The sequence below is a fragment of the Rhinolophus hipposideros genome, assembly GCF_964194185.1.
Source record: "Rhinolophus hipposideros genome assembly, chromosome: 9".
NCBI classification, from domain to species: domain Eukaryota; kingdom Metazoa; phylum Chordata; class Mammalia; order Chiroptera; family Rhinolophidae; genus Rhinolophus; species Rhinolophus hipposideros.
The window spans coordinates 56,487,307-56,502,127 of NC_138055.1; the positions used below are offsets into that span (position 1 = coordinate 56,487,307).

Below are 14,821 nucleotides of genomic sequence, written 5' to 3' on the forward strand. Positions count from 1 at the left end.
CAAGCCAACATCCAATGCCCCTTATCACCGCCTCCTCTGACTTGGGTTTGAGAAGTTTCATAAAGGAAACCTAATTTTACATGCCACATCCCAGGTTCCCTCAGATCTTGGCCACTTCCCCAAAATCATCAACCAGTCACCACCCTGGCAGCATGAATACTTCCTGGGCCTTGGAAGGAGGGAACTGGCTGTGCTCACTGCTCAGCATGTACTGAGCAGGGATGGGAGCCAGGCCCGCTGCAATGTGCTCTGAGACCAAACGGACCACATCACACCATAACTTCAACAGGAAATTATGCCAAACTTCCATCTCCGGTGTTTCATCTGCCTGTCTCCACTCCAACACACCATGTCACAGGGAATTAAGTGGCACTGGCAAGACAATTTGTGGCCAAATCTTGAGTCCAAACAGACATTTACCAGAGGTCCACTGCACTCTCTGGGCCAACAGAAGATTTCCCTCAGGGATGTCTCCCTGAAAAGGTTGGGTCATTGACCATGTTGACACAGGTCAACAAGTTAACCCTGGGGAATTCCAGCTACAGGAAAGGAAAATATACTACCTGAAAGAATACTGCTACTGAAGGGATGACAGCCCACATAGTCTCAACTCCAGGGATGAGCATGATCACGGTAAATAGGAAAAGAACTCCCGTATCCAATTTCCTTTTTTTATTCTAAATAAAAAACCACACTTTGTGCCGAACAATGGAATATAAAAAAATCAGATGTACAACGATTTTAGACATCTACTATTTGGGGGGAAAAGTTTACAAAATATACAAAACTTTACAGCAATAGATAGTAAACACTTAAATATTAGGAGGTCAGTACTTATTAATTTAATGGAAGGAGTTAGACGTCAACAACTCTTCTCCATTTCGTAAGAGACTTTAGCTAGTAGAGGTGGGAGGGGAGGGTGGACTGGACACGGGAAGGGTGTTAAAGAAACACGGAAATCCAAAGTTTTATTTCCATCCTGATGTAAAGTTTATGGCAAGGAATCACACTGACACGAATGCTGTGTGCCCTGCTTCCTGACTCATTCGTGCAGGTTTTAGGAAAATGGATGTGTAGAGACTCCCAGATGGGCACAGACGCCTCCTTTCGTGCCAACAAAATCAGTGTCCATCCATAAAGGGATTTAAATTCACTTCCACAGTTGAGTAGTCTGGGAAAATAGGGCACAGCAGGAGGTCAGAAGAGAAAGAAAACTTATCAGTAGCAAAACCTGACTGGGGAGAAGGTATTTAAGCCCAAAGGCTTGTCCTGGAAACAAAAGGGTGCTTGCTGACAGATCAGAACAGAAGTCAAAAAGAACTTTTACCCATTTTCTGGTTCTTAGGGGTCACCTGGACCAGACCCCACCCCCAACTCCTTTCTTCCCAACTAACGTGAACTATGGAGAACCCGTGGAATCTTAAAATGTAGGATTAAATATGAGGGTAACGCAGAGCTTCTCAGTGGGTGCTGTGGCATCAGGGAGTCATCAGCGGGTCCCAAGACAGCTAGGACCCTGATCCCCTCCTCTGGCCACATGTAGCCTCTGCTGTTTACCCTAGTGTGCCATACAAGTATTACCCTCCCCTCGGGAAACAGATTGGGAATGGCCTCATGCTTGGTTTAATGCTCTATAGTTGCCATCTTGAAATTCTTAATTTTTTAAACAAAGGGCACTGCCAATTATGTAGTCGGTCCAGGGTACAGAACAAGAAACAGGAGGAAAAGGGAGAAGATAAGACATTCAAGGGTCAAACAGAACCTCAGAACAATACAGCAGGAGACGGTACTAAACTGGGCTCCAGGGCAGAGGGTGCAACAAATTCAAATAAACAGAAGATTGACAAAATAAAAACTCAAAATAAAACGAATACCTTCCCCCGGGGATCCTAGAGTGCCCTTTGCCACAATAGAGTTTCAAGTAAAACATTTCAGAAAAGGGTGAGTGAGAAGACGAGGAAGTAAACATGACTCCAAACAGAGGGAGGGCTCAGGTGTGAATCTGGGGGACACGTGGAGAAACAGGGTTTGGTCATTGAGCCTCATGACTGCTGAACCTGCTACATGTCTAACTGCAACCAGCTGTGCCAACCTGAACAACCACTTGGCCTCAGGAGGATCAGGGAGGTGCAGGGTTTTTTTAGTGTTTCAGGGGCAAAGTTTCAAGGATTTGCTTTTTGGTTTACTGGCAAAAAAGGGAACACTTCACAGTTTCAGGTTAAGTATACACACTAACCAGCATCCATGACACCCTCTGTTTAGGAAAATGGTTTCTCCAGCATACTGATCCATTCTCAGCTATCTGGTTGGGTTCCAGTAAGTACCACCTCTCTTAAATCTGGCCATTCAAAAATCAGTCCTCACCAACAGTCTGGGAGGAATCATTCAGGCTTGAGAAGCTTAACACTTGAGGGTAGTCTTTTACACATTTTCCTTCTTAAATTTCTAATGGTCATTGTGGGAGACAGAGGGAGAAACTGGTCAGGGATGAAGTCTCAGTACTGCTTTCCTGATAAGAATTCCCAAAGGAACATTTAACAAGGTGGGTGTAGATGGTGAAAGGTGGCCATTTGTACAAGTCCCTCATGTAATGGTCACCCCACCGGAGAGCCATGCACTCCAATTCAGAGGCTTTAACAGTTTCGGGCTAGAGAGAGGCAGCAGGTCCAACAGGGTTTGCCTGTATGACTTCCTATAACTTTCCAAGTTTAGGAAGAATGAGAAAATGTGCAAAACAGGTCCTTCGTGTGACTTGATCCCCTCAACTCAGTCCCCAATCTATTCCATCACAGGATGGAAGGAGAATGAAAGGCCTAGGAATTTAACAGGCCCCAACTTTCTAGAATTTACATTTATTACCTAAAGAGTTCCCTGGCTTTATTCTGCAAGAGACTATCTGGAGATAAAGAAAAGAATTTGTTTGTTTAAAAGCTTGACATATTCTCCCCCAGTTCTAGCCGATTTCCCAAATCTCTGGCCAGGATTGTCCCCTGGAATATGGCTCCATGCTGGAGAGAAACTCATTTTCCTGAAGTCTCTTATCCAAAAGAGATGCTGGGTAATATGTATACAAAAATAAAAATAAATAAATATTAACATCCAAAAAGGCGTTGTTTGTTAATTAAAACCACTCGCTGTGAAACAGCCCGCAGTGCTGCTGAGTCCCACAGGGGCAGTGTCAGGGCCGAGGCCAGGGACTTCCACAGCTCGCCTGAGCAGGTGAGGTAGTATGAGTTACTGAGGTGCCACCTAGTGAGTCTACGAGATTGAGGGCCCTCTCCCTCCAGCCTTCTTTGGGCAAGACCCCTCAAAAGCCAACTAAGAACAAAACCAATCAGCCCCGTGGACCAGGCAGACACATTTCCCAGCCACCTACGGAGGGTCTGAACCAGCTCCCAACCGATAGCACCCCCTGGCGGAAATGCAAAGACAGATCAGGATAAATTCCAGCAGGTCAAAGGTGAGCTGCCAAAGCTCCTGCCCAGTTGCACAAAGTAAACAACAGGTTACCCAACTGGGATAGACAGAACACACATCCCACTACATGCCACCAGTTACTTGGTCCCTTTAATCCTGAAAGGGCTCATATCCACTACTCCACCACCTCGTGGGGTCTTCTCATCTACACCATAAGCCAAACACACTTCTAAGTGGGAGACTGCACATAAATTAAGGCAAGGCTGCTGCTGTCAGAGACATCCCCACCTCTCTATCAAGAAACTCAAGGTCCATGGAGGCAGCCAGATAACAGACGACTATATCAAAATGGCTCCTTGTCAGGGAAGGCCTGATGTCCTGGGCCATCACTCCATATCATGTTTCTTTGGAACTGAGGAGGAAAACAGAAACCTCCCTGTCTATCCATCCAGGCTGGTACTTCTGATGGCACTGCAGGACTTACGGCTGGCAAGGATTCATCCCAAAGCTTTCTAACCTAAATAGAAAGCTTAGTCCCCAGTCTGGATCTAGCTGCCAAAAGATTTTACTGTCCAGTCAGCAGATCAGAGCCATGGAACAGCAGGCACCTCCATTCCTGACACCTTTCCCTGCTGAGGGCTGGGCCTGGAACCTGAGGTGAGCTGCCTCGCTGACTGGTCTTTTCTGAATGACCACATTCCCCAAATCTCTCTCATAGCTGGTTATCCCAGTTGGAAGTCTGGCAGTAATACCCACAGTGAAAACCTCTCTGCACCCCCTCTATCCAGTGAGGCTGTTGGTTGGATTCTTAGCAGCATAAAACCGATCAGTAAACTAAAACTCAAGAAGCTGGGGAAGGGGACCTAGTAGGCACCTGCCTGACGAGATCCCAAGACCAGCCTCAAAAGAACCAAAAACACAGCCCTCCAGGGCAAGAATCGGTAAGGAGGTAAACGTGATAGGGCCGTTGCTTCTCAAAAACAGTAACAGCTCATGTGCTATTTCTTCTTTTCCTTCTTTAAACACAAGACAGAATTCCTAACAAGGCAAAATTGTAACTTCAGCTGGGGAGAGACCAACAGCCATTAGAAAATCAACATCCTGGCTGCCACCTGGGAGACCCCCCCGGCTCTGCTGGGACCCAGTCAGCTGTCAGGGTTCTTTTCAGCCTCTTTGGAATGGATAATGTACATGAAGGTCTGCTCAATGGTGAAGTCGGGCGGGAGGCTGCCTTTGTGCACGCCAACGTGCTTACTCATGAGGTTGAGAGTGGAGCTATAGTGGCCACAGACCGTGCAGCGGTACATGAGGGCCCCTGAGTGCGTCTTCAGGTGGCACTTGATAGTTGAGCGGCCTCGGAAAAACTTGTGGCACACCTTGCACTGGTATGGTTTCTCGCCCGTGTGGATCCGCCGGTGGTAGTTAAACTCGCTTGTGTGGGCAAATCTTTTGCCACAGACCTTGCAGCTGTACTTGCTGTTTCCAGGTTGGCCCTGCAGAGCGAGCTCCTCACTCAGGAAATCCTCTGCTGGCAGCTTCCGCTTCTGGAGAGCTGGGTGCTGTAGCCCAAAACCAGGCCGCGGGTCAAGGCCACTGTTGCATTTGTGCTGGCTGACGTGGTAGCGATAGGCAGCCTCCGACTTAAAGCTCTGGCTGCACAAGTGGCAGCGGAAGAGGGCGTCTTCCAGGCTTTGGTGCACAGCCATGTGCTTCTCGAGGAGATGCAAGTCCACAAAGCTGTTTGCACAGACAGAGCAGGAGAAAACTGAAATGCCGAGATGGGAGAGAGTGTGCCACATGAGGCTGCAGAGGTTGAGGTGGCGCTGGTCACAGACACTGCAGGCCTGGCCCTTCAAGTTTAGATGGTCAAGGATGTGGCCCCGGACCACATGGAAATCTTTGGCCAATGCCTTCCCACAGGCAGCACATTTCAGCTCTGTGGAGGCTGCGCCTGAAAACAGACCCAGCTTCCCAGGTAGGGGATCATTGGGGTGGACAATGATGTTGTTCTCAAATATTCCATCCCGTCGGTGAAGGGTCAGCTGCCACTGGGTAAAGAACTTGGTTTCACACATGTCACAGGAGAAGAGGAAAATACCAATGTGGGACAGAACGTGAGTCACCCGGGAGTTTCTGTCCTGAAAGTGGGTCTCACAGACCTTGCAGTTGCCTGTCAGCAGGTCCACATGGTCCCGAGCATGCTGTCGGATCAGTTGAATATTGGGCTCTAGAACTTTCTTGCACACCTGGCAGGGCATGGCCTTATTCTCTCGGCTGTCATTCTCTTCAAAAGTCAGCTCATCCTCACTGTCGTCACTCAACTCAATCACCTCCTCTGCTGTGCCTATCTCCTCGGAGGGGTCTTCAAACTGCAAGTCACCGTCCCCCAGGTCCTCCAGCTGGAGCTCATCCATCTGCCCAAAGCCTGCATCTTTGGAGTGGTCACTATTGCTCAGACAGGAGTTGGTCCCAGTGGTAATGTCTATTGCATTGTCAGGGGGGAAGAAGCTGTTTTTACTGAAGTCTCCATTGCTCTGAACTTTGTATGGCTGGCAGGAGCTTGTGCTCGTTTGGATGCCCATGCTGACAGTGCCTAGGACGGGCTGAGTCACCATATTAGGTACAGACGTGAAAGGAGCAGGAGTATCACGGTCTTCTGTCTTTGGTGGCAGTGGCTGCTGAGGCTGAGGCAGGCTATGGTTAGTGTCACTAGAAACATTTCTCTCTTCCTCTTTATAGCTTCCTCCAGCATCACTAGGTAAGACATAGTTCCTATCAGGACCAAAGTGTTCCCCAGCACCCCGGAGTTCTCCAAGGGGATGGGCAGGTTCTGCTGAGCTACAATTCAGGGAGCTGGAGTGGCTCTCACTGGTGTTGGTCAGGGGCTTGGCCACAGCAGTGCTCTCCAAGTCAGGAAAGGTGGAGTGACAGGCCCGGAGGAGGTCCTCCATACCCAGACGCTCAGCTACCTCGTAGATGACCCCAACGTTGATGAGGTCCGTGAAGAGCTCCGATGTGTAGACAAAGCTCAGAATCTTCTCAAAGTTGGCGGGGGTAATGAAATCCACCACATAGGTCCTGGCAGCATCGAGCCCAGTATTTAGGAAGAGGTTCTGGAAGTAGCCAGCCGCACAGGCCAGCACAGCTTTGTGGGCTGGGAAGGAGCGGCTCCCCACCACAATGGTGACATCGCACATGGTCTCCGAGAGCCGGCACTTGTTGAGTTCCTTCAGCAGGTTGTTGGGGTGGTTGGTGCTTTGCAGTTTGATCCTCATGCCCATCTTAGCAGCTCCTATGAAGTTGCCTTCTTATCAGCACAGTTAATCTGTGGACAGCAAAAAAGAAAAAAAGTTGGATGGCCAAACACATCCCTGCAAGTGAGGCACTCTGCAGGAGAAAATACCGTCAGTCTGAGTGTTTGTTTCTAAGCCCCAAGTTGAGGGGTCAGGAGTGAACAGACATGGAAAGCTGCTCCATTCTGCCAGGGGCAAGGACAGCAAAAATGATGGGACAATGAATGACCTCTCTCCTTGTATATACCCAAATACAGAGTTATGACAAAATCCGAGAGTACTGATCTGATAACCTAGTCTTTAAGAGTCAGTGAGACAGGTTGTAGGCCTGGTTGGACAGAAGCTAGTGCCATGGAGGTATCCAGCCAGAAATATCGTCTCAGACACAATCTCATACTTCATTTCCAGAGCAACAGGCTCAAATCTTTCTCACATTAATTTCCTCATTTCCTCCTGAATACAGGCTTTCCTATCTCGTTGAGTATATTCTCTTCCCTTACGATGCCAAATGCCATATACATACTTGAACACAATTATCAAAGTTCCATTAGCTACTGAGGAAAAGCTAAGATGCGCCACTCCACCTTTTAGTTCTCTATCATTACTGTGTCCTTTCTGTCTCTAAATAAATCTTGTGCTCATTCTTGAGTTCCCGTCTCTCCCTACCTGTGCTACCTGCCTACTTTTATCTTTTCACAACCCAGAGCCATTCAGAAGTTAAAACACTTCAGAGCCCAAAGGAGTAAAGCAAAGAACACAACTGTAGTACTTAATATTGCTTTACGCTTTATTTCTTTTTACCACCCTTTCTGGGGTTTATGCTTATGTCGACCAGAACTAAGAGATTTACTTGATGCCATAAGAACGCATCAAGTAAATCCTGACGCATCAAATTATATAGGTAAGACTCCTAAAAGGCTCGCTCGATACCACTTTTTCCCTTTTTCGAGTCCTACAAGCCTAAAGAAGTAAGTTAACTGCATTCTCGTCCTGTCTCACTACTCGCCCTGCGTAACACAGCCCCCTTCTCCACCTCACGATTCTAGGAATTCCCAACTTTTGGGGGGCCCAGGAAGCTTCTGAGCATTGTTTGGGTACCAGCCCAGCATCTCCCGAGCCCTGATGGCTACATATCAACGGTCAGCAGGTGCGGGCACTAGTAAGTCTGAGTGGGGAGTAAGAGGGAGGCAGGTTCCGAACTTCCGAGAAGGCACCCCAACAATCCCGCGGCGCCGCAGTCCCCCCTCTGGAAGGTCGCATCCGGGAAGAAGGGCGCTGGATCCGGCTGGGCACTCCATCGGGAGGGCACCGAGCGCACCGGTACATCCCCAAAGACCGGCGACTGCCTGGGAGACTCCGGAGGGGGGAGGGAGGCGCGGGGCCGGCGGGGAGCCAGGCATCCGCGGCGGGGCCATCCGGGGTCGGCGCACGGCGGGGAGGACGGGTCCGGCCCAGGGGAGCGGGCTGGAAGGAACACAGCGGGAGCGAGAGAAAGGACGGGACGGAGGTCGGGCCTCGGCCAGGGACAGCCCTCTGCCCGGCCGCGCTTACCCGGCTCCGCGGGGCCCGAGCACCATCGCCGCCGCCGCCTCACACAAAGGCCCCGGCCCGCCGTGCCCGGCCCGACGAGGAGGCGGCGCCGCCGGCCGCGGCCAGACTCTCCATCCGCCGCGCCGCTCGCCGCACCGGCCCGGGCCGCCCCCGTCGCCCGGCCCGCAGCGCCCCCCGCCGTCCCGGAGGAGGCAGCGCCCCCCGCCGCTGGACCTCAGCGTCCCCCGCCGCCCGGGAGGAGGCAGCGCCCCCCCATGGCGGGGACGGGAGCGAGGCGGGAGGGGTGACAAGCCACCAAGCCTGGGGCCCGCTCCCCAGATCCCGCGCGCGGCCCTGCGACGTTACCACCACCACCACCACCACCACCCCGCCCAGTTCTGGCTTTTCTGAAGCACTCCAACCACTTCCTCCTCGTCCTGGTACCTGGAGAAGTGAAAAACCCTATTGCCAACTCTAAGCTCTCCTCGCCTCTCCTGTTCTCTCTCCCTCCCTCTTCAATACATAAGAACCCCTTAGTCTCCAGGACCCTTCTGTTTGAGCCTCTCTCCTATCTCACCCACTGGCAGATGATAGAGGGCAGTCAGGCACAAACCCCCAAGGCAGGCACATGCTACAGTTCAGTAATTGCTGGATGGATGAATGGGAAAAAGGGGACAGACCGGATGATGCCAACTGATCTAAGCCAGTTTGGCTGTTCAGCAATAATGAGTTATTTTGATGAATTTGGGAGATTGTGTGTCCCCTTTTCCACAACCTTACTAACTGATGGTAGATTACACCAAAAGCAAGCATAATATTAAATGCTGCCGAACATGTAATATTTATTAGCAAGGAGATGTAAAAACAGCCATACGACCTGATCTTGTTTGGGGTCAGGCAGTCTCATTTAGCTCTCTCTCATGGGTCAGTTGGAGACTGATACATGTTTCAATGACAGGCCCAGCCCCTACAGCTGGGTGAGATGGCCAAGCGCTCCTGAAGTAGAACATTGGGCAATGAATATACTCCAAACCTCCAGCATGACTCTGAGACATTAGGCTGCAAGACTTGGCAACAGTCTGGAGGCTGTTGTTCAATCTTTTTAACCAACTGCCTTCCATCTATTTAAAAAGAGACAACAGGCCCAAAATGGAGTCACTTGTGCTGAGCCATATTACCAAACAAAGACTTAATACCTAACCTAATTGCAGTTTCAGCCTCTCTCAGGAATGTAACCTTAACCAGTCAGTCTGGAATTTTCCTGGTCAGCACTAGTGAGGTAATCTGCCTAATAAAACCCTGTTGGCCCTCAGAGGAAGGTGACCTTGCCTGAAACAATCCACTCTTTGCTAAATAACTTCCTTGTCCCACCTCTTTCCTTTTCTACAGCCCTTCGGAGCTCCTTTCTATTGTAGCAAATAGAAAAACATGGGATTGATTGCCTGATCATGAATGGTTGAATAAAGCCAATTTGATCTGAAATTTACTTAGTTTAATTTTATCTTTCTAACAGTGGCACCCTTGCATCAAGTAAGTCTATCAGCACCAGTTTTCTAACAGGCTTAGATGATGATTAGCATTTTTTATCAATAAAGCATTTTTTAATTACACTATGTACATTGCGTTTTTTAGACATAATGCTATTGCACACTTAATAGGCTATAGTATAGTGTAAACGTAACTTTTATATGCACTGGGAAACCAAAAAAGTTTTGTGCCTCGCTTTATTGCAATATTTACTTTATTGCAGTGGTCTGGAACCTAACACGCTATATCTCCAAGGTCTGCCTGTGTTTGTATGATCTTCATCTCCATTTCTGGCACAGAGCTCCTAAAAATTTCCTAAGTGATTGAGAATCATGAAGGTGTCTGTTGTTATGTAAATAAATGACTTTTGGACCACACCTAAGATGGGGGTTGGTTGCCAGGAGAACCAAACTTTTGATTAGAGGGTTGGAATTTTCGGTCTCAATCCCCTGACCTCCAGTGAAGGAGGAAGAGAGCCTGGAAGTTGAATTAATCATCAATGGTCAATGATTTAATCAATCACGCTGTCAATGAAATAAAAAAGAGTCTGGAGGCTTTGGCTAGAAATAAATGATGAAGATTTATTTAAGGGTCTTACGGTTTGCAAACCAGAAACACAACTAGGCAGTACCCAGAGTGTTCTAAAGAAGAAAGAAAAGCTAAGGGTTCTTATAGTAAAGAGTACATTCTTGAGAGGAATCAGTCTGGTGTTCTTAGCCTCTGGATTGGTTCAAGATGGTAATCCTCTAGATAACTGTTAGTCTGGATAATGGATGTGTCAGGTGGTCTGGATATGTAAACTTAGTCCTTCAGGGGGTCATCAGAGGGTTATTTGGAGGTTCGGTGTATATACGGGACTGGAAAGTTAAAAAATTTAAGTGCCCAGCCTAGTTAAAACAAGACTAAAATTGTTTCCTCATGCCTCAACCTACTTTAGTAATTTAGCAGCTTGACTATAGTGATTCCATTTTATTTCTTCACTCGATTTCTCAATGCCTATTTAATGAAGCCTCCATAAAAACCAAAAGTTCAGCAAGTTCCCAGGTTGGTGAACACTTGGAGACTCCGGGAAAGGAGAGTTGGGTATTCAAAGAGAGCGCGGAAGCTCCACACCCCTTGCCCCATACCTGGCCCTATGCAGCTCTTCCCTCTGGCTATTCCTGAGTTGTGTCCTTTTATAATAAACAGGTTATCTAGTGAGTAATTGGGTTTCCTGAGTTCTGTGAGACACTCTAGCAAATTAATTGAACCCAGGAAGCAGGTCATGGGAACCTCCAATATGTAGCCTGTCAGTCAAAAGCATAGGTAAGAAGCTGGGCCTGAATTGGCATCTGAGGTTAGAGTCTTGTCAGAATGAGCCCTCAATTCATAGTATCTGATACCATCTCTGAGTAGATAGTGTCAGAGCATTGCTTGGTGTGTGGAAAACTCCCACTCCACACATGTGGGAATTGAGTCCAGAACCTTTAATACTGAAGTCTTTTTTAAAATAAATCATGCAATCACAATAGCACACATACACAAAGCTGAATGGAGAAGGGCCTTGAATCCAGTCTTGTTGACCAGGTATCCTTAGGCATCAACTTCTTTGTAACAGGAAGAGGAGAGCCAGGATTCCTTCACACATTCTCCAAGTACAAAAACGGAATCTGATTTAAAATGTGTCTTTATTTTTCTTAGAATCCTCAATACTGCAATTTTTATCAGTCCCACCAGAGAGCGACCTTTCTGCATTTATGCTCCTACTTGGCAAAGTGTGTCGTCTCAGCACACATGCCAGTCTCCCAAGTTTGAGCAGAACCAACTCTTGAAGCTTTCATGACCCAAATAAATTCCCCAGATTCTGCAAAAGATACCCTACTTTTAAACCCTCTAAATAGATAATTTTGAAAAGCCAACAAGATGACTCACTGGAAAAGGCTTAATGATCTGGGGTGAGGGCATTCTTTGACCTCTAGCAATTCATCTGACACCAAGGGTACTGAGGTGAGCTCGCCCTTTTTCTCAGCCCTAACATACACTGTGGGTGCAAAGTTGCCCCAGTCAAGTTCTGGGAAGAGAGAACTTTCACTATGTTGAAAGAATTGCAGGAAGGGCCTCTGGCTCCATGGTCCTGTCTTTATACTTCCTTGGGAGAGCTGAATATTGACTTGTATCAGGGTGGTTGAGGGACTTGGCCGAGGTCCCTGCACTGGTCTAAGATAGAGAACCTGAGGATTTCCCAAGCTGTTCCATCAGGGTACAGAACTCCCTTTGAGATCAGTGGGCTGTGATAGTTGGCACATCAGATTAACGAAAACACCCATACACACCTCAGTTAAGTGGCTTACATATACTGTGAACTACTAGACCAGTGTTACGGGAGCTGGTAACAGTGCATTATAGAAGAGTCTGAAATAAATGTTTCCCCTTTATAATAACTCAAGTGACCAGTTAACACTGAAAACATCTGCTCCCTTCTTTCTCAGCTACTACAGTAACTTCTCTGTCCATTTCCCATCCTAGCAAGATCAAGAGTTATTTTCTCGTCCATGGCCCTGCTAGACTGTAAACACTGTATATGGGTCACCATCTCATCCCCATGAGCCATTGCAGGACCCATTCTTGACATTTGGGGACAGAATAATGATACAGTGCTAGAGAGGCATACTCCTCTGTGGCTGGGTCTTTGCACAGCCTTGATCCCCACCTCCCTTCTCTAAGTAGAGTTACATTCAGGGATTAATATCTCACAGGCCCATCCTAGAAATACAGACAAGTCCTTCAGAATATGTTTTTTCTTTATCTGAAACTAGTCTGTGAACTTTTTTGAGTGCTAGAAACCATCTTCCAAATTCATTTATTTATGCTTTTAATCACTAAATAAATCTCCTGATGCTAATTGTATGGAGCACTGAGTAAGGCACTGTTGGGAAAATTCATGTGGGTAAAATAAAGATACTTCCATTTACATATGATATATGTGTATATGTGTGCATATCATATATATGTATGTGTGTATGATGTAGCTGGAAGAGTCAAGCAAGAGAAAAAGAAAACCCCACCCACCAACAAAATACATGACTCTAGAGCATACATAAAAATCCTTTATTGTTGAGGGGACCAGGGGAATCTACAGTCAATGCCAGCTGGGACAGGAGATGCCCACTGAACAGTTTCTACATCCCGATGGGGTAGAGGGATGGGGAAGGAGTCAAAGCACGAGAGTGTTACAAGGCTGGGAAGCGAAAGGGAAGTAGGAGCGCATGCACCTGGGGGTTCAGAGAGGGCGACAGGGTGTCTTCACGACGCAGCCCAGGACTCCAGACGTGCACTGCTGAGAACCAAAGAAAGGAAATCACATCTTCTATCCTGTAAAACTCCCACCGACCACGGGCTAGGGGAGCACGGGGAGAAGGGGGGGCACCTATAAGGGAGAAGGGGAGAGAATGGAAGTCTCAGCTATCCCTCGGTGTTTAACTAGAGGACTGAATTCTCACAGCTGCAGGTGTCTGTACCTTCCCAGCTGTGTATTTCCCATTCACTTATAAACACCTGTGCACGTGTTCTGTTAAGCACTATGCAAAAGACGTAGCGACAAAGTTCAACTCATCCTAGCATCTGCATGAGCCAGGCACACACACAGCCCCGTCCACTGCGCCCTGGTGCCAACGCTCCCCCAGCCTCACCCAGTCCTTCCTCCTCTTTCCAGAAACCCCAGAAGGCCTTTTTCAGCAATTTCATCTGAATGAAATAAGATGATACAATGATCTTTGTTGATTCATCCCGTCTAATCTCTTTTAAATGCCAGCCACCAGGGACCTTATGTCCTATTCTCCCTGGCACCTAACAGGTTGAGAATGCTCCATCAGTGGTGAGATTATGAAGGCTGCAATTATGGGCCTCTGAAAGAGCCTGGATTCGCCAGCAAGCAGTAAAAGTAGATTTCCACAATGCACTTGTTTCTGCTGTTTGTATAAAATACTATGGCAAAATTACACTGTAATTATCTTTACGGCCGATGCATAACGCTGGGAGAGAGTATGTCATCCAGATATAGCTGTCCGTATAATTATCTGGCGGTCGGCAGGACTGAAATAACCATCTAATGAGAGCAAAATGATACGGTAAGTACCATGTAATCAGCGAGTTACGGTTATTACGGCTGTTTGCGCCCTCTCACCCAACACTGAATGGGGGGCCAGACCTCATCTCTGGCCCAGGGAATCATGCGCAGTTTCATCGAGAGCCAGTTCCTGCTCCTTGGGTCTCCCTTGAGACCAATGAGTGTGGGTAACAGGGGCAACAGTCCCTCCGTGATAACTTAGGCTTCCCAATCCCTCTCCATCTCTCCCCCCACTTCTTTCTCTGGAACCAAGTGCAAAGAAAGCCATCAGTTAAGTTGCTGTTGCCATGTGTGGGAAGATAGTGTCAAGGCAGAAGTTTCCATGTTCTGACTAGACACTTCCCTGGGGTACTCTCACACTCGCAGAGCAAGTGAGAGATCTGTCAGCCCACTCAGGCCTGGGGTCCAGCCCAGACTGCTTGCTCTAGGCAGACAGACCGGAGCCAGCCGGGGCCAACACTAGGACATTCCTCATGCCGCCCAGACCACAACAATCATAATGAAGTCAGCAGAGCACTGTGTGCCCAGCACTGTTCGGAACACTTTATCTATACTCAGTCATCAAAACCACAGCCCTGCAAGGTCCTATCATCACCCCTATTTTTCAGATGGAGACACCGAGGGACACGGTCAAGGGGACACAGCTAGTGAGTGGCAGATCCAGGATTCAAACTCAAGCCATCCTCTTATCCATTACACTACACAGAGCAACTAAGATGCAGTTTCCAGCTACCACCCATTAGATTTTAGAGTTCCATCCTAAATCACCCTTGTGGAGAACTATACACTAGACCCAGCAACCAGAGATTCTAAATAATTCGAACAGTGAGCCTGGCTAGGAGTCGAAATGCTTCACTTGTGAACTGGATGTAGTGTCTGTAATTATCAGATGATGATCTCTCCATCTTTTGCACAGATCAGGAGAGAAGGCAGTCCAAACAACAAAAGT

General features: G+C 48.0%; 2 protein-coding genes across 2 annotated transcripts in view; both read right to left on the reverse strand.

The window, feature by feature from the left end:
- Positions 1 to 657: 657 nt before the first annotated feature.
- ZBTB39 (zinc finger and BTB domain containing 39) lies at positions 658 to 8,407 on the reverse strand. The gene is made up of 2 exons (XM_081058585.1): positions 8,262 to 8,407; positions 658 to 6,742 (listed from the first exon to the last, which is right to left on the reverse strand). Exon 2 carries the CDS (start codon positions 6,696 to 6,698, stop codon positions 4,563 to 4,565), a length of 2,136 nt encoding a protein of 711 aa, XP_080914711.1. The 5' UTR covers positions 6,699 to 6,742; positions 8,262 to 8,407; the 3' UTR covers positions 658 to 4,562.
- A 4,433-nt stretch (positions 8,408 to 12,840) lies between these two features.
- The window catches only part of MYO1A (myosin IA), a gene marked incomplete at its 5' end in the record, with an annotated part of 31,665 nt that continues 29,684 nt past the window's right edge, over positions 12,841 to 14,821 (reverse strand). The window contains one exon of the mRNA XM_081058979.1: positions 12,841 to 13,080. The remainder of the gene's footprint in view (positions 13,081 to 14,821) is intronic.

Coding starts and splice junctions, on each gene's coding strand:
- ZBTB39 (XM_081058585.1), bottom strand. CDS start 6,698: ATGGGCATGAGGATCAAACTGCAAAGCACCAACCACCCCAACAACCTG.